The sequence below is a fragment of the Chiloscyllium plagiosum genome, unplaced genomic scaffold (assembly GCF_037043375.1).
Source record: "Chiloscyllium plagiosum isolate Xiang-an unplaced genomic scaffold, Cpla_swu_hap1 HiC_scaffold_43, whole genome shotgun sequence".
Classification (NCBI taxonomy): Eukaryota; Metazoa; Chordata; class Chondrichthyes; order Orectolobiformes; family Hemiscylliidae; genus Chiloscyllium; species Chiloscyllium plagiosum.
Window position 1 is genome coordinate 10,082,126 of NW_028270181.1, and position 26,435 is coordinate 10,108,560.

At 44.4% G+C, this 26,435-nt stretch overlaps 1 protein-coding gene across 1 annotated transcript in view; it reads right to left on the bottom strand.

Moving 5' to 3' along the window:
• The window catches only part of ndst2a (N-deacetylase/N-sulfotransferase (heparan glucosaminyl) 2a), a 111,737-nt gene that overhangs the window by 18,580 nt on the left and 66,722 nt on the right, over positions 1-26,435 (bottom strand). Inside the window, exons 5-6 of the mRNA XM_043679076.2 lie at positions 25,767-25,895; positions 1,814-1,996 (exon numbers count right to left, since the gene is read on the bottom strand). Of these exons, the coding sequence (XP_043535011.1) occupies positions 1,814-1,996; positions 25,767-25,895 (312 nt within the window). The remainder of the gene's footprint in view (positions 1-1,813; positions 1,997-25,766; positions 25,896-26,435) is intronic.

Here is a 26,435-nt window from a genome sequence, read left to right on the forward strand (position 1 = left end):
GGTGGGGGGGAGAGGATGGAGGGGTCGGGTGGAGTCCTTAGCTGAAGCTTGTAGTTGCAAGAGGAGTACAAGGAGTTCTAGGTGGCTAGAAGAACGCAACTTGTCACAGCAACAAACCGAGCGTCCGGGACCACTAACAAATACTGGTACATCTGGCAGCAGTGGCTGACTCAGTCTTGATCAAGAAGATTAAAAATCCCACAACACCAGGTTATAGTCCAATAGGTTTATGTGGAAGCACTAGCTTTCGGAGCGCTGCTCCTTCATCAGGTTGTTGTGGAGATTCTGTGTCTTATGATACTCCACAACCACCTGATGAAGGAGCAGCGCTCCGAAAACTAGTGCTTCCAAATCAACCTGTTGGACTATAACCTGGTGTTGTGGGATTTTAACCTTTGTGCACCCCAGTCCAACACTGGCACCTCCAAATCTTGATCAATAAGGTCAGTCTTGAGCTGTCTTTAATAAAGCATCTGATCCATTATTCCATTCCAATTATTACCTTCAATGAGGTTATTCAGATCCCAAACATCTGGAATTCCCCTTTTCAATCTCAGGTGCCTGCTACACGAGAATTTCGGACATTTGGGATTCAGATTAACAGAGACTTCACGGTGATAAGGGAGAGTTTATTTAATCTCCCATTGCTGGTGGTGGTGGGTGCAGAGAGAATGGGATGATCACACTGGGAGGTCAGGCATTTTCAGCAATCAATGGTGGATAATGCAGTTAAGAGACACAACAGTAATTAATGAAACTTCAGAGGGTTGGAGGGCTTGAGTTACAGGGAGAAGCTGAATAGGCTGGAGCTTATTTCCCTGGAGTGTTGAAGGCTGAGGGGTGACCTTATAGAGGTTTATAAAATCATGAGGGGCATGGATAGGGTAAATAGACAAAGTCTCTTCCCTGGGGTGGGAGAGTCCAGAACTAGGGGGCACAGATTTAGGGTGAGGGGGGGAAATTTAAAAAGGACCAAAGGGGCAACTTTTTCACGCAGAGGGTGGTGCGTGTATGGAATGAGCTAGCAGAGGAAGTGGTGGAGGCTGGTACAATTACAACATTTAAAAGGCATCTGGATGGGTACACGCATAGAAAGGGTTTAGAGGGATATGGGCCAAGTGTTGGCAAATGGGACTAGATGAATTTAGAATATCTGATCAGCATTGACGGGTTGGACCGAAGGGTCTGTTTCCATGCTGTACATCTCTATGACCCAACACTGTTGCCAATCCTGTGTTGGTCAGGGGCACCGAGATCTATTTGGAGGATTTGTTGTGCCAATCATGCAGCAATTTTCAGGATTGCCTTCCCGGCTCTAGCTGCCAAATAGCTGGAGAAATACCAGATTTACCTTCACAATGACAAGGAGTCAAACCAGAGAGCTATTAATCCAGCTCCCATAGCCAATCACTGCGCAATTTCCATTGAACTCCACGCAATCTTCTAGTATTCCCAGGGATCCTCCAACACCAACCCAGTCATGAATTTTCATCTCCCTCAACTCAGTGCCAATATCACTTCTGTATCATTAACAGGAGTTTCTGCTTTACTGTGAAGCACCAACAGTTAACGTTTCGAGGATTAAAGATTAAATGAGCCGCAAAAGGGTGATTAGGGAACAATTTTTAGTCATAGCAACAATACCTGAATTCTAATTATTCCTGGCTCTTCGCAACACATTAACGACAGCGTGGGACAGTCAGTCGCATTTCTGAGACAATCACGTGACTGAAATCCTAATGTTGACATTTGGCATTTGCTGCTAGAACCGCTTTAATGATACCAGGAGCTGGAGGTAGAACAATGCCCTCACCTGCCACAAGGGGTCCTTCTCCTCCGGGAACAGCTCAAAGTACTTGGCTGCCAGTTTGACTGGTGGCAGTGTCTGGAGTTTCAGGTTAGTCCAACACTGGACGAACTTTACCAAACTTTCAAAGGTGTACAGCCCCAAGCGGTCATTGCCGTAGTTTGACAGGTGGGTCATGAAGATGCTGATCTGCAAGTCAAACAGAGGCGAGCTGTGAGTAACCCGAGGTGCCCCACGCCATTTGCAAAACTACCTCTGATTCACAACGGAAAGTGAAGCTATCTCAGGGCCACAATTCCCTCCAGAACGCTTATTGAAGAAATGTTCCCCCCGTCACAAATGAGAGGTAGTCCATTCAGCCTTCAGTGCTTGCTGGGCCATTCATAAAGCCATACAATGCACAATAGGCTCACAAACGAAAACCAATAAGATCACGAACGATCTGATTACTCCTGCCTGCTGAAGGTGTGGAAGTGATGGCGGAGAATACGAGTCTAATCCAAACAACCCATCTTTACGCTGTTCTACTCTCAGTGACTACACCACTCAGTCTGATATCTCCTTCGTAAGTTGCCGTGCCCAGAACTAAATGTATTCTGGAAGGACTGAACATATTTTAATCTCTGTCAGCGAGTTACAATTCCTTGACCACCATTTGTATAGCACCTTCTGCAACCTCAGGATGTCTCAAAGGATGTTACAGTAAGTAAACTACTGCTGAGGTGCAGGCACCGTGGTAGAAAATGAAGGAATCAAATGGGACTAGTTTAGGTTGGGGAAGCTGATCAGTATGGATGAGTTAGACCAAAGGGTCTGTTTCTGTGCTGGACAACTCTATAAGCTCCCACCCTATGATCTGCCTGCACTGCTTGCAAAACAAAACTTTTAACTGTACTTAGGTACATGCAACAACAATAAATCAAATCAAATCAAATCAAATCAAATTGAAAAGCAGCAAAGCATTGGTTCAGGGAGAAACATAGACCAGGAAACTGGGGATAAATCACCACTCTCTCATTGATGAGGCTCCCTAGTAGGGTGACGAAATGTCTGAAAACAAACCTTCAAGCTCAGCGAGCTAACTTACATATATATCATCAACCTGAGCTACAAATCTTCTCAAAAATCGCTACATCCAGTTCTTCCAAAGAGCATCTATACATCCAATTGAGGGGACAGGCATGACCCCAGTTCAACATCACGTCTAAAACATGGTCCCTTTGACAGTGCAGCACTCCCTTGGTATCGGCACTGAAGTGTCAGACTGGATTGTGAGCTCAAGAACCTGGGCTGAACATGGACCTTTTACTCCAATGTGAAACTGAACCAACTCAATATCACATTGAGACTCAAACTCACAAGGAACAAAAGAAACATATGAATAGCACGTGGTATCTTGCAACAGACGGAAAAGGGCATGATGGAAATACACACATCAGAGCCTGAGTGTAGTTGAAGTGAGGGGTAGCACCAAGTTATTTCAGTAATGGTCTCCAGGACAGCTGTAGGGTTTTTACGTAGCAATCCTAATCAAACGCCTTGGCAAGTTTTGTGATATAAGCACAAATCGTTTTTGATGAAGTTGAGGTGAGAGAACTGAAAACACATCTTTACAGTTTACCGTTACGTCTAAGTAGGTGATAATTTCAATCACTGGCATGCAATTCCCTCTTTGTCCTTGTTATTCACTTTGCTTAATTTCTTGAGGTGCAAAAAAAATCAGGCGACAGGCCATAAACGAGAAGAGGTTGGGGACAAATTGAAGAATGTGAGAGAACTACCCATTTCCCAGTGCACCTGCTTTTATCACAGGTACTGATGGTAATCAACATAATTGCACAGAACCATTCCCTAATGTGTAATTGCAGTGAAACGTACAAAACCTGCTGTTCTCCTGTTAACAAGAAGCAAAATTAAACTCCATCCTCAAACCACATGAGCACAACAGCAGTGCCTCGGCTAAATCATCTCATTTAGTGACAAGGAGTCTGCCCTCTACTGCCTTTCCTACCCCCTAGTGGTACAGTGATTGAGACAAACTCCAAACATAGAGCAAAACTCTGAGCATCAGTGTAGCCAGCTCCAAACAACAGCACAGATGGACCACACTGAAGGATGTGACTCTCCCCCGACTTCAGCAGCACAGGTAAACAGCTTCAACCCTGTACCACGTTTTGATAGGATTCATATCCTATCTCACTTTAGGAAAGATGTGGAAGCTTTGGAGAGGGTGCAGAGAAGATTTACCAGGATATTGCCTGGAATGGAGAATAGGTCATACGAGGATAGGTTGAGAGCGCTAGGTCTTTTCTAATTGGAACGGAGAAGGATGAGGGGTGACTTGATAGAGGTGTATAAGATGATCAGGGGAATAGATAGAGTAGACAGTCAGAAACTTTTTCCCCGGGTGCAACAGAGTGTTACAAGGGGACATAAATTTAAGGTGAAGGGTGGAAGGTATAGGGGAGATGTCAGGGGTGGGTTCTTTACCCAGAGAGTGGTGGGGACATGGAATGCGCTGCCTTTGGGAGTTGTAGAGTCAGAATCTTTGGTGACCTTTAAGCGGCAATTGGATAGGTACATGGATGGGTGCTTAAGCTAGGACAAATGTTCGGCACAACATCATGGGCCGAAGGGCCTGTTCTGTGCTGTATTGTTCTATGTTCTATATCCAAGGAACCACAAGTGCTGGGAAATGGAGAGGCAGAGGGAGAGAGGAGGACAGAGAGGGGGAAAGAGAGGGAGAGGTGAAAGGGGAGAAAGCCAGCTAGAGAGAAGGGGTGGGAGTGGAAACAGAGGGAGAGAGACAGACACGTAAAGCGGAGACAGATCTCGAGAGGAGAAGGGGAGAGAGTGGCAATAGGGAGAGCAAGCTAAAGAGGAAAAGGGACAGAGTGGAAATAGAGAGAGAGAAAGAGAGAGACACGAAAAGGGGGGGGGGGGAAGAGAGAGAGGACACGAAAGGGGAGAGACAGCTACAGGGGAAAAAGGGGAGAGAGAGAGAGAGGAAAAGACGAGAGGGAGAGAGGAAAAGACGAGAGGGAGAGAGAGGATAGGGAGAGGAAAAGGAGAGCACTAGGAAAGAAGAGGCAGACTGAATAATAATTAGTCTTTTAGTGGCAGGGAATGTTAACAGAAACACTCTAGAATAATGATTCTGATCTCCAGGAAAAAGGTCCCACCATGGCCTTGTCTCACCCAATGAGCCTAAGCCCCTCCAATCCTACGACCCTCGACCATCTCTGTGCTACTGCAGTGAGTGTGGGATCCAACGACAGTTTCATGCTGAGAGTTAGGGTGCACACAAATCAGAGGGTCAAAGAAGCAGAAACATTGCAAATCCAACCAGTCCCTTTGTTAACAATCCACAAAGACTCGAAGAAGGTGTGTCTGCGGTGTACCACGTGTTGTCGGGATGTGGGAAGGCAGTACCTTTCTCCAAAGGGTGCTAGTTGTCAGAGCAAATCCCAACTTCCTGAATCCGAGCTTTTATTGTGGATACAGCCTTTAACAGTGGCAGGCCTGACACAAATCACTGAGGAAATGTTTACCTTGTACAGATTCAGTCGTTAGTGAAGCAAACCCATTAATGGTTAACGGGGTGAGTCGAAAGCAGAATGACCCCAGTGGTCCAAGTTCAATCCCTGTTACTGGCTCATGGGCAGTTGTCCTGTTGCCTTGTCCCATGTCAGATCGAGCTATAATTGTCTTTCACTAATGAAGAGAGGTCGAGGGTTCATTCTGGGCTACGTCTAATTATCTTGCCAGACATTATAACATTGAGCATGACGGGAGCTGGGGACAGTAAGAGAGAGTGGGAGCTGTTGGCTGTCTTACTGATTACCTCGTCACTGTCCTTGGTATTGGACCTCACTATTTGCAGTACCATATTCTGATAGGGTCAATTACTTATTCACACCTAGCGATAGGCTGAATGTGAAAACACACAGCTTTTGGAAAAATCAAAATGGCATCTCTTCCCCATGTCGAAGTAGCAGATGATTCATGACAGATGCCCTCGGTATCTCTGAACCTCTAAGTCTGTGTCTCTGACACACAAACACAAATATAAAATCTTAGAATCCCTCCAGTGCCGAAGGAGGCCATTTGGCACATTGAGTCCACACCGACCCTCCAAAGAACATCCCACCCAATCCTTGTAACCCTGCATTTCCCATGGCTCATCCACTGAACTTGCACATTTTTGGAGGAAACCAGAGCACCCAGAGGAAACCCACGCAGACACGGAGAGAATGTGCAAACTCCACACGGACAGTCACCCGAGGCAGGAAACGAATCCGGGTCCCTGGTGCTATGGGGCAGCAGTGCCACCTTTCCCCCGTGATTTGTACCAATTTGGTATAAATTACTCTACAGGTAACCTGGGCTGCAAAGCTGATTGTTACTTGCCGTGCTAAGAAGCCTGACAGACTCAGAAGGTTGGAGGTCTGTTTCCTCCTATGCCCAGGATCAAGATGGAGCCCGGAAATTGCCGTGTCGTTTGGTGAGGGGGAGAAGCCAGGCAGGACGCCTGCTTTTGGTTACTCCCAATGGAATACAACAATGTCGAAATCAGGATCGGGTTCCCGTGCGGAGTCCCCAGTCCGCAAACTCTCCTCGAACCATCACAATAACATGCTCACTTTCTGGATGTGGTTTCTGAATCGGTAACTCCGTGTGCCCACTGAACCTGTGCCAACTCTTTTACCGAGAATCCCTTTGCTGGCATGAACAGATACCATAAAACCTGTCACATGCCTCAATCTGAAGGTTACATACTTGTGTTTCATGGAGCTCCAATGTGTCCAGAAGGACTGCAGTGATTGTAACGAGGTCTGCCAATGGACCTCACAGACTATGAGTTCCATGATTGGGGCTGTTTACCTGCTCCAATCAGGGAGCCCTGGCTGACAGATACAAACAGGAGTGTCACCTGCACACACACGACATGGGTGCTAGGGGAAAACAAGCACTACCGCTGTTAGGCGGTATACATTTGGTATGCATAAAGAATACATTTGGTCAACAAACACACGGTTAGAAGGGTTTTGGATTTGGAGGAATGTTTCACCATATAGCAGAGACAGACAAAAGGGACTCCCAATGATAGGGGATATCTTAGGACCAGATAGAGCTGAGGAATGCTCTGAAGACAGTCGCTGGACTCAAAATGTGATGTCTGTCTGTCTCTGTGTCTCTCTCTCTCCCTCCTACAAATGCTGCCAGTCCTGCTGAGTTCCTCCCTGCGTTTCTTTCCAGCAAATGCAGCTTTTTGCTTTACTTTGTTAGAGCTGGATCGGTATTTGTTAAGTGAAAGTTTTCATAGAGGCATCTGTCAGAATGTTTGATCTGCTTCAGTGACGATTTTGGAACGGAAGGTGGTGTGGGCGGGAGATCTCAGATGGCACCGTTACCCAAAGATATAAAGAAAAGCAAAATGCTGCAGATGTTGAAAACCTGAAACAGATTCAGAAAGTGCTGTAGAAACTCTGCACGTCTGGAAGCATCTGCAGAGAGTTAACGTTTCAAGTCTGGCATGACTTTTCTTTGGAGTTCTGTGGAAGACTGGCCATAGACTCGAAATGCTAAATCTCCCCGCAGATGCTTCCGGCAGCACTTTCTGCTTTGATTTTACTCATCCAAAGAGCCTCAGCTGTCTCCTGGCATTGGCGTGACGACCTCTCGGCCTCCCACAGCAGTCTCCCAGCATGGCATGTCACTGGCACAGTGTGGAGCCAATGCCTGATGCAGACTCGAAGCTAGGTGCCAGCGTGGCCCGCTTGACTGAAGTCTTTTGAGCAAAATGCTGGAGACTTTGCTTGCGTAACAAATCTCATAACTAAAGAGGCTGTGCCTAGGTACTCTTGTATCTAAGTTGGTGCTGTAATTGGCGATGTACAAACTTCTCACTGTACTCATTGAGTGTACATGACAGTAAAGACTATTCTCTGTTCTGTTCTATTCAACCCTTGAAGGCCATCCTCTTGTGTGCCTCCTGACTTGATTGATCTGCATGTGGCATTTCGGCTGAATCTCTGAAATATAAAGCAAGGTCAGAGTCTTAGGATAAGGGGCAGCAAATTTAAAACAGAGATGAGGAGAGATTACTTCTCCCAAAGCGTTGTGAATCTGTGGAATTCGCTCCCCCAAAGTACAGTGGATGCTGCGACAGAGATTTGAGGAGGAGTTAGACAGATTTTAAATTGGAAATGGGTTGACGAGTTCTGGGGATAAGGCAGGAAAACGGGGGTGAGGAGCATACCAGCCATGATCGAATGGCGGGGACAGAAGAAATGCAGATGCTGGAATCCAAGGTAGACATGCAGGAGGCTGGAAGGACCCAGCAAGCCAGGCAGCATCAGGAGTGGAGGAGTCACACCCAAAACGACAACGTCTCCACTTCCTGATGCTACCTGGTATGGTGTGTTCTTTCAGCCTCCTGTCCGTCTACTTAAGATCGAATGGCGGAGCAGACTCGATGGGCCGAATGGCCAAATTCTGCTCCCATAGCTTCTGAGCTTATCAGTTGAAACAGAATGATATCTGGGAGAGGGGAGGGGAATCAGTCAGGCTGTACAAGTCACAAAGCAAAAAGCAGCCGATAATAATCACACAGGCCAGGGAGCAGAAGATCTGCCATTCGTTCAATTCAAAACCCTACCAAGCAGTCTCCAAACTCCGCGATGTTTGTGTCTGCTGCATTTCCCTGCCTTTGCAGCAATGACGATGGCTGGTCTCCCAATTAACTGAGCAGCTGAAGCCGATTTAGTTGTGCCGCTGTATTCCCCAAGTGGGATGGACAGCTGCCAATATAACACGGTCAGTCCCACCAGCACCACAAAGGGCTCACATGCCAATCAACAGATGTTCATCCACAAGTGACCCTGATTCCTTCTAACTGGGTGGTGGCGGTGTTAAATTATGATGGCACTGCGGAGGGTGAGTGAAGGCAAATCAGCACGCATCTAACTCTTGCTGATAACTCCAGACCTCTGGAGAAACAGGACTGAGGAGGGTAACACCCTGCAATGGTTGGAACAAACTCCCAGCTTCCTTGCTGCCTTTTTAAATCCTGGGAGGTGCGGATGAGACCCACATCAACTGAACTAACTCGACAGACACAGTAGCAGGAACAAATTAACGTTGGGTCATGGCCCACGGCAGTTCACTTGGGTTGAGGCCAGGTGCCTGCAGATCCAGGAATGGAGAACCAGAAGATCAGGCTGAACCAGATAGAACAACAACTGGCATTAGGGTGGCACCTCTAACCAAATGTCACTAAGCGCTTCACAGGAGTGCTACCGAACAAAAACTCGTCACAGACTTGGATAAGCAGAGGTCCAGAGGATTGGCCAAAATTTTGAGGAGTTGCAAAATGGATGGAGAGACGCAGACAGTTTTAAGGAAGGAATTTTGGGGCTCAGGAAGCTAAAAGTATGGCCATCGCTGGTGGAACTAAAGCGATCAGGGAGGCACAGGAATTCAGAACTGGAGGGGCAGACAGATCCGGGAGAGAGATGGAGCTGGGGGTGATTGAAGACATAGGGAGGGGCAGGGTCCTGGAGGGATTTGCGACTGAAGGAGACCATTTTAAAGCAAAGCTTTGTCAGAACAGGAACCAGGGCAAGGCAGTGAGAAGACAAGGTGATAGGCTGAAAGAGAATGGGTCCAAGTTAGGATACAGGTTGCAAGAAGTTTTGATGAACTCAGGCTTTTTGGAGAATGAACAAGAAGATGGCAAATGCCTGGACTCCCAAGGGGTGTCTGAGGAAGAACAATTAAAGTACTGAGAGATGAGGGAAGCCAGGGGAGACACACAAGATTGGAGGTGGGTGGGGTGTCTGGTAGCAGGTTTAAGTTGGTGATGCTTCGTGTAACGATAGCCTGGGCAGCTTGGTAACAGAAAACCAAATTACAGACGCAGAATTTTTTTTTGTTGAACAGGGTGATGTTCACTCTTGAATTGAGACAACGCAACTCATCTCTTTCACTCAACCAGGAGCTGCTACATCTCCAATAACTGACATGCAATAGAACTTAACGTTTAGATTCTGCTCCTTGTTATATACTCTATGTAAACAATACTTAACATTTTTCAAAGCCCTTACTGTGATCAGTTGTTATCAGGTTGGAACAAAGGTTATTTCATTTATTTTAGCTTTCACAGAGATGCCTTTATCACAGGGAAGTATTATGCATTGTTGATGCAAAACAGCCTCCTTTGGCAGTTCCCTAATGAACTGCACACACAATCCTTGGTTCAATTTACTTTCCTTCCTTTTGTTGCTGCACAGTAAACTTTGCAAAGTTATTTGCTTTTGCACGAGGAGAGAAATTTGACCCATTCATGGAACGGATTCTGAACAAGTCTGTTTAAATATTAACTACAACGAAACATGTGTATTCGGCAAGTGAACAAAAAAGATCATCTCATTAACTTGGCTCGAAGTTGGGGAGAAAGATATACTCTATTCACAACATAATCCAGCTCAATATGTGAGTCAACATGGGCTGACAGACACGATTCAGCCTCCTGACCCTCACCAGATCCAAGGAGGGTGTATCCTTCAGCAGTGCTTCGTTTATTGCAAATTCAGAACCCACCCTCTCTCTGCTTCCTTGCAGAATGATTATGTGGGGTAGCAGCTTGGTAATAGCAATATGATACAGTCATAGAGATGTACAGACCCCCCACCCCCATCCCAAACACCCCAGGCCGACCAGATATCATAACCCAATCTAGTCCCATTTGCCAGTACTTGGCCCATATCCCTCCAAACCCTTCCTATTCATATACCCATCCAAATGCCTTTTAACTGTTGTAATTGTACCAGCCTCCACCCCTTCCTCTGGCAGCTCATTCCATACACACACCACCCTCTGTGTGAAAAAGTTGCCCCTTACATGCCCTTTAAATCTTTTCCCTCTCACCCCAAATCTATGCCCTCTAGTTCTGGACTCCCCCTCCCCAAGGAAAAGACTTTGTCTATTTATCCTATCCATGCCCCCTCATGATTTTATAAACCTCTATAAGGTCACCCCTCAGCCTCCGACGCTCCAGGGAACACAGCTCCAGCCTGTTCAGCCTTTTCCTATAGCTCAGATCCTCCAACCCTGGCAACATCATTGTAAATCTTTTCTGAACCCTTTCAAGTTTTACAACTTTTCCCAGAGTTGAAATGGCTAAAAATAGGGGGTGTGCACTTAAGGGAGAAATTTCAAAGTAGATGTGAGGGGCAAGTTATTTTTTTAAACAGAGAGAATGGTAGGCGTGTGGAACGCGCTGCCAGAGGTGGTGATGCTGGCAGATATGATTGGGACATTTAAGAGTAAGCAGATGCATATGCAAGGAATGCAGGAATATGGACCAAGGGCAGACAGAAAGGATTAGTTTACTTTGGAGTCATGTTCAGCACATCATGGGCTGAAGGGCCCGTTCCTGTGCTGTACTGTTCTATGTGCTCTCTCTCTGTTCTGTCTTAAGGGGCGATGAACAAAAAAAGCTAGAGGTGATGAGGAAAAACCATGTTATACAATGCACAACCCTGCAAGAGTATTATGACGATGTTGTGGCTTCAAGAGGTTATTTTTGTCCTGGGTTTTGTTTTGAAAAGAGAGATTGAACAAGTCACAAGCTATCCGTAAGAAAGTAAACAGCTTGTGGGGCCTTTTTTTTTTATTAAGGTTGGAACAACAGAAGCAACCTGGCTGGGTGTGGCCAGCTCTCACAGAAAGCTTTCTCTTTTTTTTTTAGTTTTGAGGTTTAGCTTTAAGTAGTTGCTGTTGTGGGCTTGAAGTTGAATCGGCTATCTTTTCCCTTTTTTCGGTTTCATCTAGAAACTGGGGATTACCTGTGAGACAAATCTGTCCTTGGTTAGACACACCATTGTTCTGCCATTCTCTCATTCCAATCAGTTAATCTGAACTGTCAACATCCTTTCTCCCCCAGCAGTCTACACCATACCCCCTACCAACTCCATCCACGACTCCCCCACCCCCCAACTATAGCAGAAATGCTGCCCCCTCCACACTTCACATCCATGATGAAGAGTCATCTAGACACGAAACGTTAGCTTGCTCTCTCTCCATGGATGCTGCCTGACCTGCTGTGATCTCCAGCATTTTGTTGTTTTTAGTACAGATTCCAGCTTCTGCAGTAATGCGTTCCTCTACTTTTCTGAAGTTGCCTTTTTGCCAAAGAGTGTGTTTATGGGATGTTATTAGAACTTTATAAGATAATGAGAGGTCTAGATAGAGTTGATGATAGTTGTCTTTTCCCCCAAGTTGGGAAATTTCAAGACTGGGGGCACATTTTTTAAGTTGCAAGGGGAAAGATTTAAAAAAGACATGCCGGGGAAATGTTTCACACAGAGGGTAGTCTGCGTGTGGAATGAACTTCCTGAGGAAGTGGTGGATGTGGGTAAAATTTCAACATTTAAAAGACCTTTGGATGGACACATGAACAGGAAAGGTTTGGAGGGATATGGGCCAGGAGCAGGCAGGTGGGACTAGTTTATTTGGGATTATGTTCGGCATGGATTGGTCAGACTGAAGGGTTTATTTGACTCTATATTGGAACAGTTAATTAGTAATAGGTACTGTATCTATTATTCAATTAAGTTTTCTAATAGAGTTAAATTATTCTAACTTCCTCTTGCTTTGTTTGTATTTTAACTATAATGTTTAAAATAAATTTTGTTTTGCTTAACCAGTAGTTTGACCAGTCACATTGTGTCTGGTACACAGTATGTTACAATCACCTTTAAAATAAAAAAAAATTAGGGTTTAAACTATCTTTTTGAAATATTTTGAGGGGTGTGGTCTGGTCCATAATGGCATTAGAAACAGATCGACAGTATGCCCATGAAAAGGGAGCTGGGCAGACAGCAGAGAGAGAAAATAATTGCAGGGAGAATGGGCCAAGAGTAAGGTGAGTGAGATTAACCAGATTGTGTTGCTTTTATAAAGAACTGGTACAGACGAAATGGGCTAAGTGGCCTCTTTCTATGCCATACTTTACAACTCTATGTCACTGAGTTCCATTTGAACTTGGATTGAGGACACAGGGGCTCCTGCAGAAATTAATGATTCACCAAAGTAGAGCTTCCCCGCAGCATGGAGAAAATGGGATTGTAACCTGCCCATCACTGCATTGTGGGAGGAAACCGGAGCACCTGGAGGAAACCCATACAGACACAGGAAGAATGGAGTCATGCTGGAAAAGCACAGCAGGTCAAGCAGCATCCGAGGAGCAGGAAAATCAGGCAAAAGCCCTTCATCAGGAAATCCTTTTCACATCCCAACGATTCAAAATGGCTCCCTTAGTTTCCTGATGAAGGGCTTTCACCTGGAATGTCGATTCTCCTGCTCCTTGGATGCTGCCTGACCTGCTGTGCTTTTCAAGCACCACTCTGATCTTGACTCTAATCTCCAGCATCTGCAGTATCCACTTTTGCCACGGGGAGAATGTGCAAACTCCACACAGACAGTCGCCCGAGGCTGGAATTGAACCCAGGTCCCTGGGTCTGAAGCTGAGCAGTGCTAACCACTGAGCCACCGTGCCACCCAAAAGCTGGCTCACATTGGCTATTTGTGTCTTAAAAGGAGGAGAGATGAACAGAGGTTAAGGGAGGGGCTTTCTGGAGCTTGGGGCCTAGCCAGCTAAAAGAATGACTCTGAAATCTGTGAAAAAACTTTTTTGCAACCCAAGGATTCAAAATGGCTCCCTTAGTTTCCTGGGTAACAGCAATAATTAGTAGGAAAGGACATCAGGGCAATGTTATGGATTGTGTGCGAGACATATTGTCAGGTCCTGGTAAACATGCTGAGGGAAACCTGACGGATTAGCACATTTGTCCTCTTAACTACACCAATATGGACACACCGTCCTCCAGGACTTCCAGCACAAAGTGGCATAAAGCCTCATGACCTGAATGGCTTTGCTTCCTGGAAACAAGCTCCACTTATTTGTAGGAAACAGCCCAAACTAATTTAAAACCTACGGCCATGGCTTAGGATTGATAAGGACGTAAAACTGAATTTTTTTGCAGGACTGGAAAGCGTGGGACTAACCAATAACAGATGGCCGCGACACAGTGACGGATGGTACAACATGTAGGCCTGACTAAGGGAGTGGTTCCCTTATGACTCAGTTTATACATCAGCTAGTAATTCAAAATCAAAATCATCCCAGTAGAATGTGAAGCCCAAGCATAAATCACATCAATTAAAGGGCTTGGCATTCACAAGTGCAATGAAATGAAGCCAACTAATGTGCAATTTAAACAATTCTTTTGCATTTAATTTAGCAAAGGCATTTCCTGATTTGAATGAAGGGCTCCAGTGGGACCAATAATACTCCAAATCAGATCCCTATTCTGTGCTGGACCAGCCAATCTCCAATGAAACAGGAGGTTTTCATTAACACTTCAATTGCATGTTGGAAATCACATAACACTAGGTTATAGTCCAACAGGTTTAATTGGAAGCACACTAGCTTTTGGAGCGACGCTCCTTCATCAGGTGATTGTCAATCACCTGATGAAGGAGCGTCGCTCCGAAAGCTAGTGTGCTTCCAATTAAACATGTTGGACTATAACCTGGTGTTGTGTGATTTTTAACTTTGTACACCCCAGTCCAACACTGGCATCTCCGAATCTCGATTGCATGTGGCTGTGTTAGGGTCAGAGAAGAGAAACAAAAAAAACTTGCATTTGTATTCCACCTTTTATCACTTCAGGGACATTGGAACCACTTAGCGAATTTTGAGAAGCCCACAAACCCGCCAACACACTAAAACAGCAGCTAATGAACTTGAAAGACCCTACACAGACAATGAGCAAAACTAACGTCAAAATACCGTGCAAGGACTGGAACAAACACTACATTGGACAAACAGGCAGAAAACTAGCCACCAGGATACATGAACACCAACTAGCCACAAAAAGACATGACCGTCTCTCACTAGTATCCTCACATACGGATGAGGAAGGACACCACTTCGACTGGGACAATACATCCATCCTAGGACAAGCCAAACAGAGACACGCACAAGAATTCCTAGAAGCATGGCATTCCAAACGGAACTCTATCAACAAACACACCGAGTTCGACCTCATCTACCACCCCCTGAGAAAAGGAACAGCAAGTGACTTCACCACAAGAAATATCACCACAGGAAATGACATCACCAACCCAAAGAAACCCAAACATATAAACAGAAAGCAGGAATTTTCAGCATTGCTTCGCATGAGGTCCACTGAAGATGTTACCTAGTAAGGTAACAAAACGCCTGGAAATGAACCTTTCAGCTCAGCGAGCAAACCTATATCCAAAATTAGCGTCACTTGCAATGCGAATACGGATCACATCGACGACTGAGTTTTGCAATGCTGGTCGAATAGTTGTCACTTTGACAGAGATAATTCCCTGATTCTCTCTCAAGACAAAACCATTTATTCCCTCACATTCCTGATGAAGGGCTTACGCCTGAAATGTCGATTCTCCTGCTCCTCGGATGCTGTCTGACCTGCTGTGCTTTTCCAGCAACACACTCTTCGACTCTGATCTCCAGCATCTGCAGTCCTCACTCTCTGCAGTTATTCCCTCCCCTCCACCCGAGAGAGAAAGTAGGGCCTCAGTTAAAAATCATCTTAAATACGACATCTCCCATAATGCAGCACACCTCCTCCCCTCCCCCCACCCGCTATCACACCGGAGGATCAAGTCTTGAGTTCAACTCCAACAGTGGGACTTGAACCCACAGCCTTCAGAACCAGAGGTGAGAGTGCTACCCACTGGGTGATGGCTGGGGTAAAACAGCAGTGCAGCTCCTCAAACTCTAGAATGAGTTTCGGCCCCCTGTCACTCACTCACTCACTCACTCACCTATATATTGAACTCAGGTATCAAGGAGTTTTAAAATAAGGAGGTGACACACGAAATGCAGGCTTGCCCTGCAGAAGAACTTTTCAGTTCTGGAAAGGCTGACAAATAAATTGCTAAAAAACAGTCCTTCAGAGTTCTCCAAGGGGCAAATTGAAATTAAAACATTGCAAGTTCCCCTCCAAGCTACTCACCATTCTGACTTGGAAATATATCGCCGTTCCTTCGCTGTCACTGGGTCAAAATCCTGGAACTCCCTCCCTAACTGCATTGTGGGTCAAACCACAGCAGGTAGACTGCAGTGGTTCAAGGAGGCAGCTCACCACCACCTAGGGACGGGCAATAAATGCTGGCCAAGCCTGCGATGCCCACATCCCATAAATTAATAAATCAAAACAAAGTTTCTGCAAGAGACTCCTTTGGCACCACACTGCAGAGCATGATCAGTATAAGGACTATTCCAAGATTGAGGCCAGCTTGTATGTGCAGCATCGAGGGACTGCCACATTGTGGGAGATGCCATCTTCAGGTGAAACATTCACCTAAGATCATAGCTAGCCATTGAGGTGGCAATGAAGGATCCCATTGCACTTTCTCAACAGCCCATATCCTGGTTGTCACTCCACCGTGAACCAAGTGCTACTAAAAAATGAACAAAAGACAAGTACAGCACAGGAACAGGCCCTTTGGCCTGCCAAGCCTGTGCCAATTAGCATACCCTAACTAAACTAAAAAAACAAACATTCTGCCCTTATTCAGTCTGTATCCCTGTATTTCCTCCCTATTCATGTAACCATCTTGATGCCTCTATAATGTTGCCAAGGGGCCTGCTTCCACCACCTCTTCTGGTGTTGTGTTCCAGGCTCCGACCACTCTCTGCCTGAAAGCCTTCCCTCGCACTTCTCCCTTAAACTGTCCCCCTCTCACCTTGTGCTCCCTTGTAATTGAAACTTCAATCCTGGGAGAAAGCCTCTGACTATCCACCTTATCTGTGCCTCTCATAGTTTTGTAGACCTCTATCAGGTCTCCTCTCAGCCGCTGTCATTCCAGTCAAAGCAATCCTCATCCTTTTAACCTTCATCTGAATGTGTTATTCCTTCATTCACAATGTTACCCGTGTGGGTTGTCTCTACTGTTGCCAACTCACTGTACGAGAATGACTTTTGGAACATGTGGAAAGGCATGACAAGGCTTTATAGGAATGACATGCTTTCCTCTGTCGAAGTGAACACAAACCCATCTGCTTGTACAAACAAGCCAATATTTCAGATGAATTACCCACACGGTACTTGTGTGAGGGGGATAGGGGAACTAACTGATGGGATAATCACAGGCTACCAGCAATTATTATCCATTCTTGGAGACAGTGCTGGGGAGCTGCCTTATAGAACTGCTGCAGTCCATGTAGACCCACAATGCCGTTTGGGAAGGAATTCCGGAATTTTGTCCCAACAACAGTGAAGAAACAGCAAACTATTTCCAAGTCAGGATGGGGAGTGGCTTGGAGGGGAACTTGGTGGTGGTGGTGTTCCCACATATCTGCTGCCCTTGTACTTCAGGATAGAAGGGTAGGTCTGGAAGGTGTTGGCTGAGGAGCTTTGATGAGTTGGTGCAGTGCTTCATGTAAAAGGCACACACTGCTGTGACTGTGCATTGGTGGTGGAGGAAGTAAAAATCGTGAAAGGTGCGTGAATGTTTTGTCCTGGATATGCCAAACTTTCTGAGGGCAGTTTGTGCCACACCCACCCAAAGCAACTGGAAGATGCCAACACATGCTTGACATGTTTTACCCCCCAATCAAATCCAGAGTACTCATCATTGCAATAATTCACCACAGAAACTGCAGCAGATTGAAGAACAGCAAAGGATTTCTCCCTGTATCTCTCAACCATATTCATCCTCAATCAACCTCTCTTGGCCATGATCACATTACTGTCTTTGGGAACTTGCTGTAGGTGAATTGGTTGCAGTCTTGCCTCATTACAATAGTGACCGCAATTGAAAAGTACGTAATTGTAAAGCTCTTCGGATATTTCAGTGCTGTGAAAGGGTCTATGTACATGGGAGTGTCTGTATCGGACTTTAATCGGGCCTCATCAACACGCATTTGCAGATTTGTACTTGCAAATACATTCTATTTTGTTTAAAAAGCACACAATCTGTAGACAGTCAGTCAATGTGGCATTTTATAAATTCATACTTCGGAAATAAAACCAGTCTGACTCCAGGTTAAGACAAAGACAGACTTGAAACAAGGCCTCACACCTAAAATGCATTGCCTGACCTGAGATGTCACCTCTGTTATACTAATAAAACCTTAAGTTATCTCGGGGCAGTGACTTGAAAGAGATTCTGGAATTTCCACATTAATCTATTGAAATCTGTGGCATCTCCATTCTAAGTGATTAAAGACTTAACAGCCATTTAAGTTTGTTCAATACATTCGCTGCAGTTGTATGACCCTTTGATTTCTTACTTATAAATTCTGTGTGTGATGTATTCTCCTTTACTAGTTACATGGAGGAGGAGTGGGGCTCCGAAAGCTTGTGGGTTCAAATAAACCAGTTGGACTAAACCCGGTGTCATGTGATCTTCAACTTTGCCTACCCCAGTCCAACACCGGCACCTCCATACCTAAGCATAATGGACAGAGATCATCTCCCATATTCGATCTCTCACTATCAGATGCCAGGAGGTCTATCAACTGCTTTAGGCCACTCAGGAAGCCAGAAGAAAATGGGCACCCTGAGCATGAAAATGGCAGGAAGACATGAGCCAATGAAAAATCGGCGATCCCATTGACCATAAGATTAGGCACAAAAGTAGACCATTCAGCCCATCAAGTTTGCTCTGCCATTCAATGAGATCATGGCTGATAATCCTTAAAATTGTGTCAAAAGACATGACCCACTGTCACTAGTTTCCATACCTGCAGACAAAGAAGGACACCACTTTGACTGGGACAACATACACATCCTAGGACAGGCGAAACAAAGACACGCATGAGAATTCTGACAGGCATGGCATTCTAACCAGAGCTCCATCAATAAATACATCGACTTAGATCCTAACTATCTTTTCTTGAAAAAAAGAACTGGAAATAACAACATACACCTTCAGAACCCAAAATCTATAAACCAAGAGGCAGGACATACCACCAGCGCTCACTGATGATGCTATCTAGTCATGGTGACAAAATGTCTGAAAACAAGCCTTCCAGCTCAATGAGCTAACTTACATACTTATCAACCTGAGCTACACACCTTCTCAAAAATTGCTGACAATCCTCAGCTCCGTTTTCCTGCTTTTTCCCCCCATAACCCTTCATTCCCTTAATTAAAACTCTCCCGTCTCAGCCTCGAATGTACTTAATGATTCAATACTCCCTGTGGTAAAAAAAATTCCAATGATTCCGAGAGAAACAAATCCCTCCTTTATCTTGGTCTTGAATTGTGTGACCCCTTATTGTGAGTTAATGCCCTCTGATCCTCACATGGAGAAATAACTTCTCCACACCTTCTCTATAAAGCCAAGAAGAATCGCGTATCTTCAATAAGGGCTGCCTCTTGGATTTCTATAGTCCAACAGGCTCAGTTCCCATCCATTTAACTTCTTCTCATCAGCCAGTCTCTCCATACCTGCTACCATGCCTAGTGAACCTACACTGGACTGCCTCCAATGCCAGTCTACTTTTCCTTAGATAAGGGGCCCAAAACTGGTCACAGTATTCTAGCTTTGGCCTGGTTAGTATCTTGCATAAGGACTGAAGGCAGGGAGTCTCCAGGGTGGAGAGATAAATGGGAGGGGGGTGGGGGTGGGGAGATTGCATTGCTACATTCTCCCCACCCCCAACCCCTCCCATTTATCTCTCCACCCTGGAGTCTCCTTGCCTTCAGTCCTGATGAAGGGCTTTTGCCCGAAAAGTTGATTTTCCTGCTCCTCGGATGCTGCCTGACCTGCTGTGCTTTTCCAGCACCACTCTGATCTAGACTCTGATCTCCAACATCTGCAGTCCTCACTTTTGCCTAGTATCTTGCATAATTTTAGTGAGACATTCCTATTTCTATACTCCATTTTCTTCAAAATAAAGGCTGACATTCCATTTTCTTTCCCTATTTCCCAGTGAATTTGGATACTAACTGTTTGGTCAAGAACTCCCAAATCCCTCTGTTCTGTAACTTGCTGCAGTTTTTCTTCATTCAGGTGGCAGTCAGTTCTTCTACTCTTCCTGCCAAAGTGCCTCACCTCACATCTCCTCACATTATATTCCAGCTTGAGAAGTTTCCTTGCCCATCCACTCAAACCTGTTTGTTTCCCTCTGCAGATGCTTTGTATCATTCTCACCACTTGCCTTCCATCTATTTTGGGTCATTTGCAAACTTGGAAGAAGTATGTGCACTTTCCACATCTAAGTCTTTCACATTTACTAATAACAAATTGTTATGCCAGCACACCACTAGTTATAGGTTGCCATCCTGAAAATGTACCGTCTTCTAGCAGTCAGCCAATACTCTGTCCAAGCTAATATATAGACTTGTAGGACTTGTTACTGCAGATGCTGGAATCTGTACTGAAAACTAAAAAATGCTGATGACAGTGGGTCAGACAGCATCCAAGGAGAGATCCTAAGCTAATGTTTTGTGTCCAAGTGACTCTTCATCGGTGCTGACATGAAGTGTGCAGGAGGCAGCATTTATGCAATCGACAAAGTTCACCTTCTGCTGCCCCCCCCCCCAAACTTCACGTCCGCTCTGATGAAAGTCACTTAGCCTCGAAACGTTAGCTTGTTCTCTCTCCATGGATGCTGCCTGACCGGCTGTGATCTACATCATTTGTTTTCAGTAATATGTAATGTCCATGGGCTCTTATTAAGTAGCCTAAAATGTGGAACTTTATCAAATGCATTCTGAAATCCAATATATTATATTCACTACTTCCCCTTTATCTATCCTGTAGTTCTCCTTAAAGACCTTAGCAAATTTGTCAGGTATGATTTCCCCTTCATGAAGTGATGCAGATGTTGCTTGATCATAGTAGATATTTCTAAATGCTTTATCACATCCTTTATACTAAACTCTAACATTAAACTGAGTGGCCTATAGTTAGCAGTTTTTTTTAAATCTACCTTCCTTTTTGAGTAAATGTATTACATTACTCCACTTGACAGGATCTCTCCTGTTTTATCTCTGAAATAAGGGCTCAGGAGATGCCAAAATCTATCCGACAGCAATCGCAGCCTGTAACAATTTCAAAATAATCTTTTCCGCATGAAGTGCTATGAGCAATGCAAAGTGCATTTAAATGTAAATTCTTTGTTACTGAATCCTCAGGTTACACTGCAGAGCTGTAATGTAATTTACCCAGAGAAGGCATTATTGTTAAGTTGATAAAAATGGTATTATCCATCTTGAAAAATAGTTGAGCGCATGTTGTAACAAAATAATCTGGATCAAGCAATTGTGTTCCAACTGAGCAGCACGAGGATGTGACCTTGTCTTCTGGTTAGCTATACATGTCCTTTGTTTCAACACACATATTAATTAAAAGGAGTGCTTTTTCCACATTGCCTGAATTCAACCTTCAAGGTACGTTTGAACACCTGTACAAACCTCCCAGACATTAGACCACCCATTAGAAAGAATTTATTTCAAGGGATGCACCAACTTCTAAGACATGGACTCAAGCCAAAAGTTACACATTCCATCAGCAAGATATACCACTGTTATTTTTTCTCTGCTTGACTGCCAGCTTGATTGTGACACATGCAAAGATGAGGGTAATAAATTCATTGCAGAAACTTTAATGTGAACATCTACCTAGAGGGATTACAAAGCCCAATGCATAATCAAGGAATTCAAAAGAAAATGTGGATGTGCTGGAAAAGGAATTTCACAGCAAGGCATTCTTCGTTGAGATGTTGACTGACCGCCTGTCTATTCTCAATCTGCCCTTGTCTTTTTTTTTTACCTGCAGCATTTTGGCAACTGCAGGGGTCTTGGGCAACATCAAAGCCACATGGTCTTATGAGGAAAGGCTGAGAGACTTGGGTCTGTTCTCATTGGAAAGTAGAAGGCTAAGAGGGGATTTGATAGAGACATACAAGATGATCAGAGGATTAGATAGGGTAGACAGTGAAAGTCTTTTTCCTAGGATGATGACGTCAGCGTGTACAAGGGAGCATACCTACAAATTGAGGGGTGATAGATTTAAGACAGATGTCAGAGGCATGGTAAGGGCGTGGAATGCCCTACCTGCTAATGTCGTCAACTCAGCCACATTAGGGAGATTTAAACAATCTTTAGATAAGCACATGGATGATGATGGGATAGTGTAGGGGGTCGAGCTTGAGAATAGTTCACAGGTCGGCGCAACATTCTGCGCTGTATTGTTCTATGTTCTAACAGTGAGGTCTAACTGTTACTGTGGTCTCCTGTGCACTGGGTAGAAGAAACACACATAAGGGTGATAAATATCTCTGCTTCTGGGTGCATGCCCCTGAGTCTCCAGTCGCTTGCCAAATACAGTCCCCATCCTCCTCGGAACTCAACTCCATACACTGTCCCATCAAAACTCAACAAACAGCATTCCAATCTTTCAATTCGGTGCCTGAACAAACGTCATGCTCCAACACAGTTCAACCATTTCACTGCTTCCCATATTTTGGACAGAGGTACTGGAATTGATTCTGTTACGGGTGCTATTTACACCTGCTTGAGACTATCTACTCTTGATTTATAGAGTCATAGGAAACAAACCCTTCGGTCCAACCAATCCATGCTGACCATAATCCCAAACTAATCTAGTCCCACCTGCCTACACTTGGCCCACATCCCTCCAAACCTCTCTTATTTATCTACTTATCCAAACGTCTTTTAGATTTTGTAACTGTACTCACATCCACCACTTCCTCTGGAAGTTCACTCCACGCATGAACCATCTTGTGCAAAATAAACCTCCCCCCATGTCTTTAAATCCTTTACCTCTCACCTTAATAATATGCCCATGAAAATATTTGACTCATGACCACCCATATCACCTTCCCCCATCATTGCTCAATTCATCTCTCTTGCGTTTCATTCAATCAATGACCTCCTCTCTTTCCTTGCATTGGTGAAAATTGGGTACCTCTCAAACCTTTTCTAAACTGGATGAAACATCACTGATGAGAAAGGCTCCATCTGAGAGACTCTGCTCTCTCGTCTCTCAGATGGAGCCTGACCTGCTGAGCACGGCCTTGTATTTTTCTCTCCTCAGGTTTGATGACAGCTTTGAGTTGAAGGTTTGGTCTCTTCAAGGAGAAACAAATGGAGTTTGTTGGAGAATGCCCCAAGGGATTCTCTCAGGGAATGGTGTCCCATGGGTGAAGATCATTCAGAGATCAAGAGCGAATACAGAAAGACCGGAAGACTTCAGGTTTTCAATTCAGCAAAAAAAGATTACTTCCAGTTTTAGGAGGCCAAAACAAATGAATCGAGCAGGTGGGAATTTGAAGATTTTCTTCACGATCAGAGCTGTGCAGCTTAGCTATGATAAGCTGCGAAGCCATTAAGTTATCTCTGGCTGTTGCAGTGTTACAAGTTTACATAGGTAATTTTCACAGTAAACATCAACTCAGGAATTGATTATAATGAGAAAGTGTGACAGAAGAATGGACGCAGAGAGCAAGTCCTCAACGATTGGATGATTTTTAAGCTGTTTATAAAATCAATTAATTGCATATTAACACTATAGATATTTACAGAGATTACACACTTCAAGTACAGGTGGGACTTGGAGCCAGGCCTCCTGGTCCAAGGATGCTACCACTGCCCCACAAAGGTGCCCATCTACCTGCTGTGACCCCCCCCCAACCTCCACCCCCCAAATTACAGAGAGACCCAATTTAATTAACATTGTGCAGGCCTAATTTCAGCTAACTTACGTTCCCACGTTAAAGCCCGTATCACAAATACTGATGGCTGACACCACAAGTGTGATGCCGCTAAATCGGATATTTCAGGAAAAGTTATCATCAGTTCCAGAACATTCCGCTGTTTGTAAATGACAACTGATCTCCTGTTGAGTAGCTTGGTTAAACTGGACAACAAAGTGTGTTATCTCATGTTGGGTGCTGTGTTTTATTCAGCTGCTGTGCTGTAGCTGTGTTGAACATGACCTGCCTTTGGAACCACTAGATTCTGATTGCTGAAAATACAAATACCAATTACAGATGAAAGAATTTTGCACATTGTCAGGTGCTTGTAAACTCCTGGCTCCAAGTTTATTGTCAAACAATTTACCCCTAATTGAACCTAATTGCACAAAATTAATGTTATTCTTTTATAAAATACTTTTATACTTTGGGAATGACAGGAACTCTCCATGTTCCTGTAGCTTTCCACAACATTACTTAAAACCAAGATTACAGGCAAATGCTCTTGGGACACAACACAAATTGTAACATGGCAGCTGAAGAAATTTAAATTTATTTAATTGATCTACATTGCTACGCCACATGATTATCATTGATTGTACTAAAAACCTATCTGTTTCACTAATGTCCTTTAGGGAAGGAAATCTGCCAATCCTTACTTGGTCAAGCCTACATGTGACTCCAGACCCACAGCAACCATCTGAAATTGTTTAAAGGACCAACCAATTCAAGGAAGGTGAACACAGGCAACAAATGCTCCTAACAGCAACGCCCAAATCCCATGGAAAAAAAAATCAATCCTTAAAAGAAAGAGTGACTTGATGCCTTGCTTTATAAAGCCTAGCAAGTGATTTGTCAAATAATGCACAATTTAATGTCCTCCTCTGTTGAAGTGACTCCAATTAATCTCACAAAAAACAATGATTGCTAAACCAACAGCGTAATAGCTCAGAATCAGTTTAATTGTTCTTTGATGATGTTTAATAATTTTGCAGCATGGTTAAGTAGATTGATTAGTTGAAATTTAAATTTCATCGGCTATGTTGGGGTTTGTCAGTTTAAAGGATGGGGATCAAAACCATCTACATTTCAAAATAATTATGTAATTGAGATGAAGCAATTGTTTGTGATTTATATGCATATTTCTCATCAACTCATTGAACAGATTAAGTTCTGCTGCACAGATTTCTGGAATTAGAGTTCTGTCTGTCACTTTTACTTCACTCCTTCCTGAGATGTGAACATCATTAGCAAGGCCAGTATTGATCACCTACTCCTATTGCCCTTGAACAAAGGGGCATCATGTACCAGGGTCATCCTCTGCCTTCCACAGTCATGTGACCAGCACAGCAAGTTCCTTTTTTCTTTAGCTTGTGAAGCCATCAGAACACATCAAAGATGGCATCAGAAATGCCAGGCTGAAATTGTGTGGACTCCCACAGCTGCTCAAACGACAGCTACTAATGGAACAGTAAAGAAACATGATAACAGCAGTCTGCAACTTTGAAGTTCAGGCAAAATACTGCAAAGCTGGAAATCTGAAAGAAACACAGAAAATGCTGGAGAAACGCAGTAGCAACTGTGGAGACAAAGAGAGTGAGAGAGAGTGTGTGTGAGAGCGCGAGAGAGAGAGCGCGAGAGAGACGGAGAGAGAGAGAGAGAGAGAGAGAGAGAGACAGAGAGAGAAAGAAAGAGAGATGGAGAGAGTTTGTGTGTGTGTGTGTGTGTGTGTGTGTGTGTGTGTGTGAGTGAGAGAGAGAGAGAAAGAGAAAGAGAGAGAGAGAGAGAGAGATGAAGTGAGTGAAAGTGAGAGTGAGTGAGACAAAGTTTCTAATCTTGTCTGACTCTGCTTAAGAACTGCCAGTTCTCAAGGTCTCCCGCTGTCTGTTCTGAAGAAGTCATACTGGATTTGAAATGTTAACACTCTCTCTCTCTGCTTGACTCTGCACAGATGCTGCCAGAACAGTTGAGTTTGGCCAGCATTTTCTGTGTTTGTTTCAGATTTGCATTATCTGCGGTATTTTGCTTTTGCTTTGAAGTTGCAGACTGCTGTTGTCATTTTAATTAAAGTGACGATATGCAAGAAATAGTCTGTTCTAACTGTATCTCATCGCTGCGTGTGGGAATATTCCCACAGTGAGGTCTGCATGAAATCTAACTTACCGGATTCAGCAGCACAGTAAGGAAGAGCTCACCGCCCCGAATACTCTTATCCAACTCCTTCGAGCCTCCCGGATACTCATTATAAAAGATGGTATGCGTGAACAGTCCACAGGTTTGACGAGGCAGAACCTGGATGATGTGGGAGAAGGAGAGACAGAGAAAAATATTCATCAAGTTACTGTCAACATGGGTTTATCTGTGCACCAAGCGTTGTTGTGGCATGTTTTCCATTGTGTAAGAAAGCACTGAACTTGCAACCCATTTTCCATCGTGGAATCCAGACTGAAAAACATTCCGAATGGTTTTGAGGAATCCCAGGCTGCTGGAGTACAGGTTACTTGATGAGTGACACGCTTCAGTCCACAAACACTGGTGGCCAGGCTGTTTCCGTTTTGAAATCGAAATGTGAGAAGTTCCTTAAACGTTCGACAGTATTATCCATATCCCCAAATAAAAAAGTGAGAATTAAAATCCTTTGGCAAACATCACGTTATTCCCTTCTGCACTGCAGATCCTATACTAAAAACGGGGATACAGAGTTGGAGTTAGAGTTGGAGTAGTGTGTGTAAGTCTGGTTGCCTCACTGTAGGAAGGATGCGATTGTACTGGAGGCAGTGCAGGATGTTGCCTGCATGGGGCAATGCAGACAGACTCAAAAGGCTAGGGTTA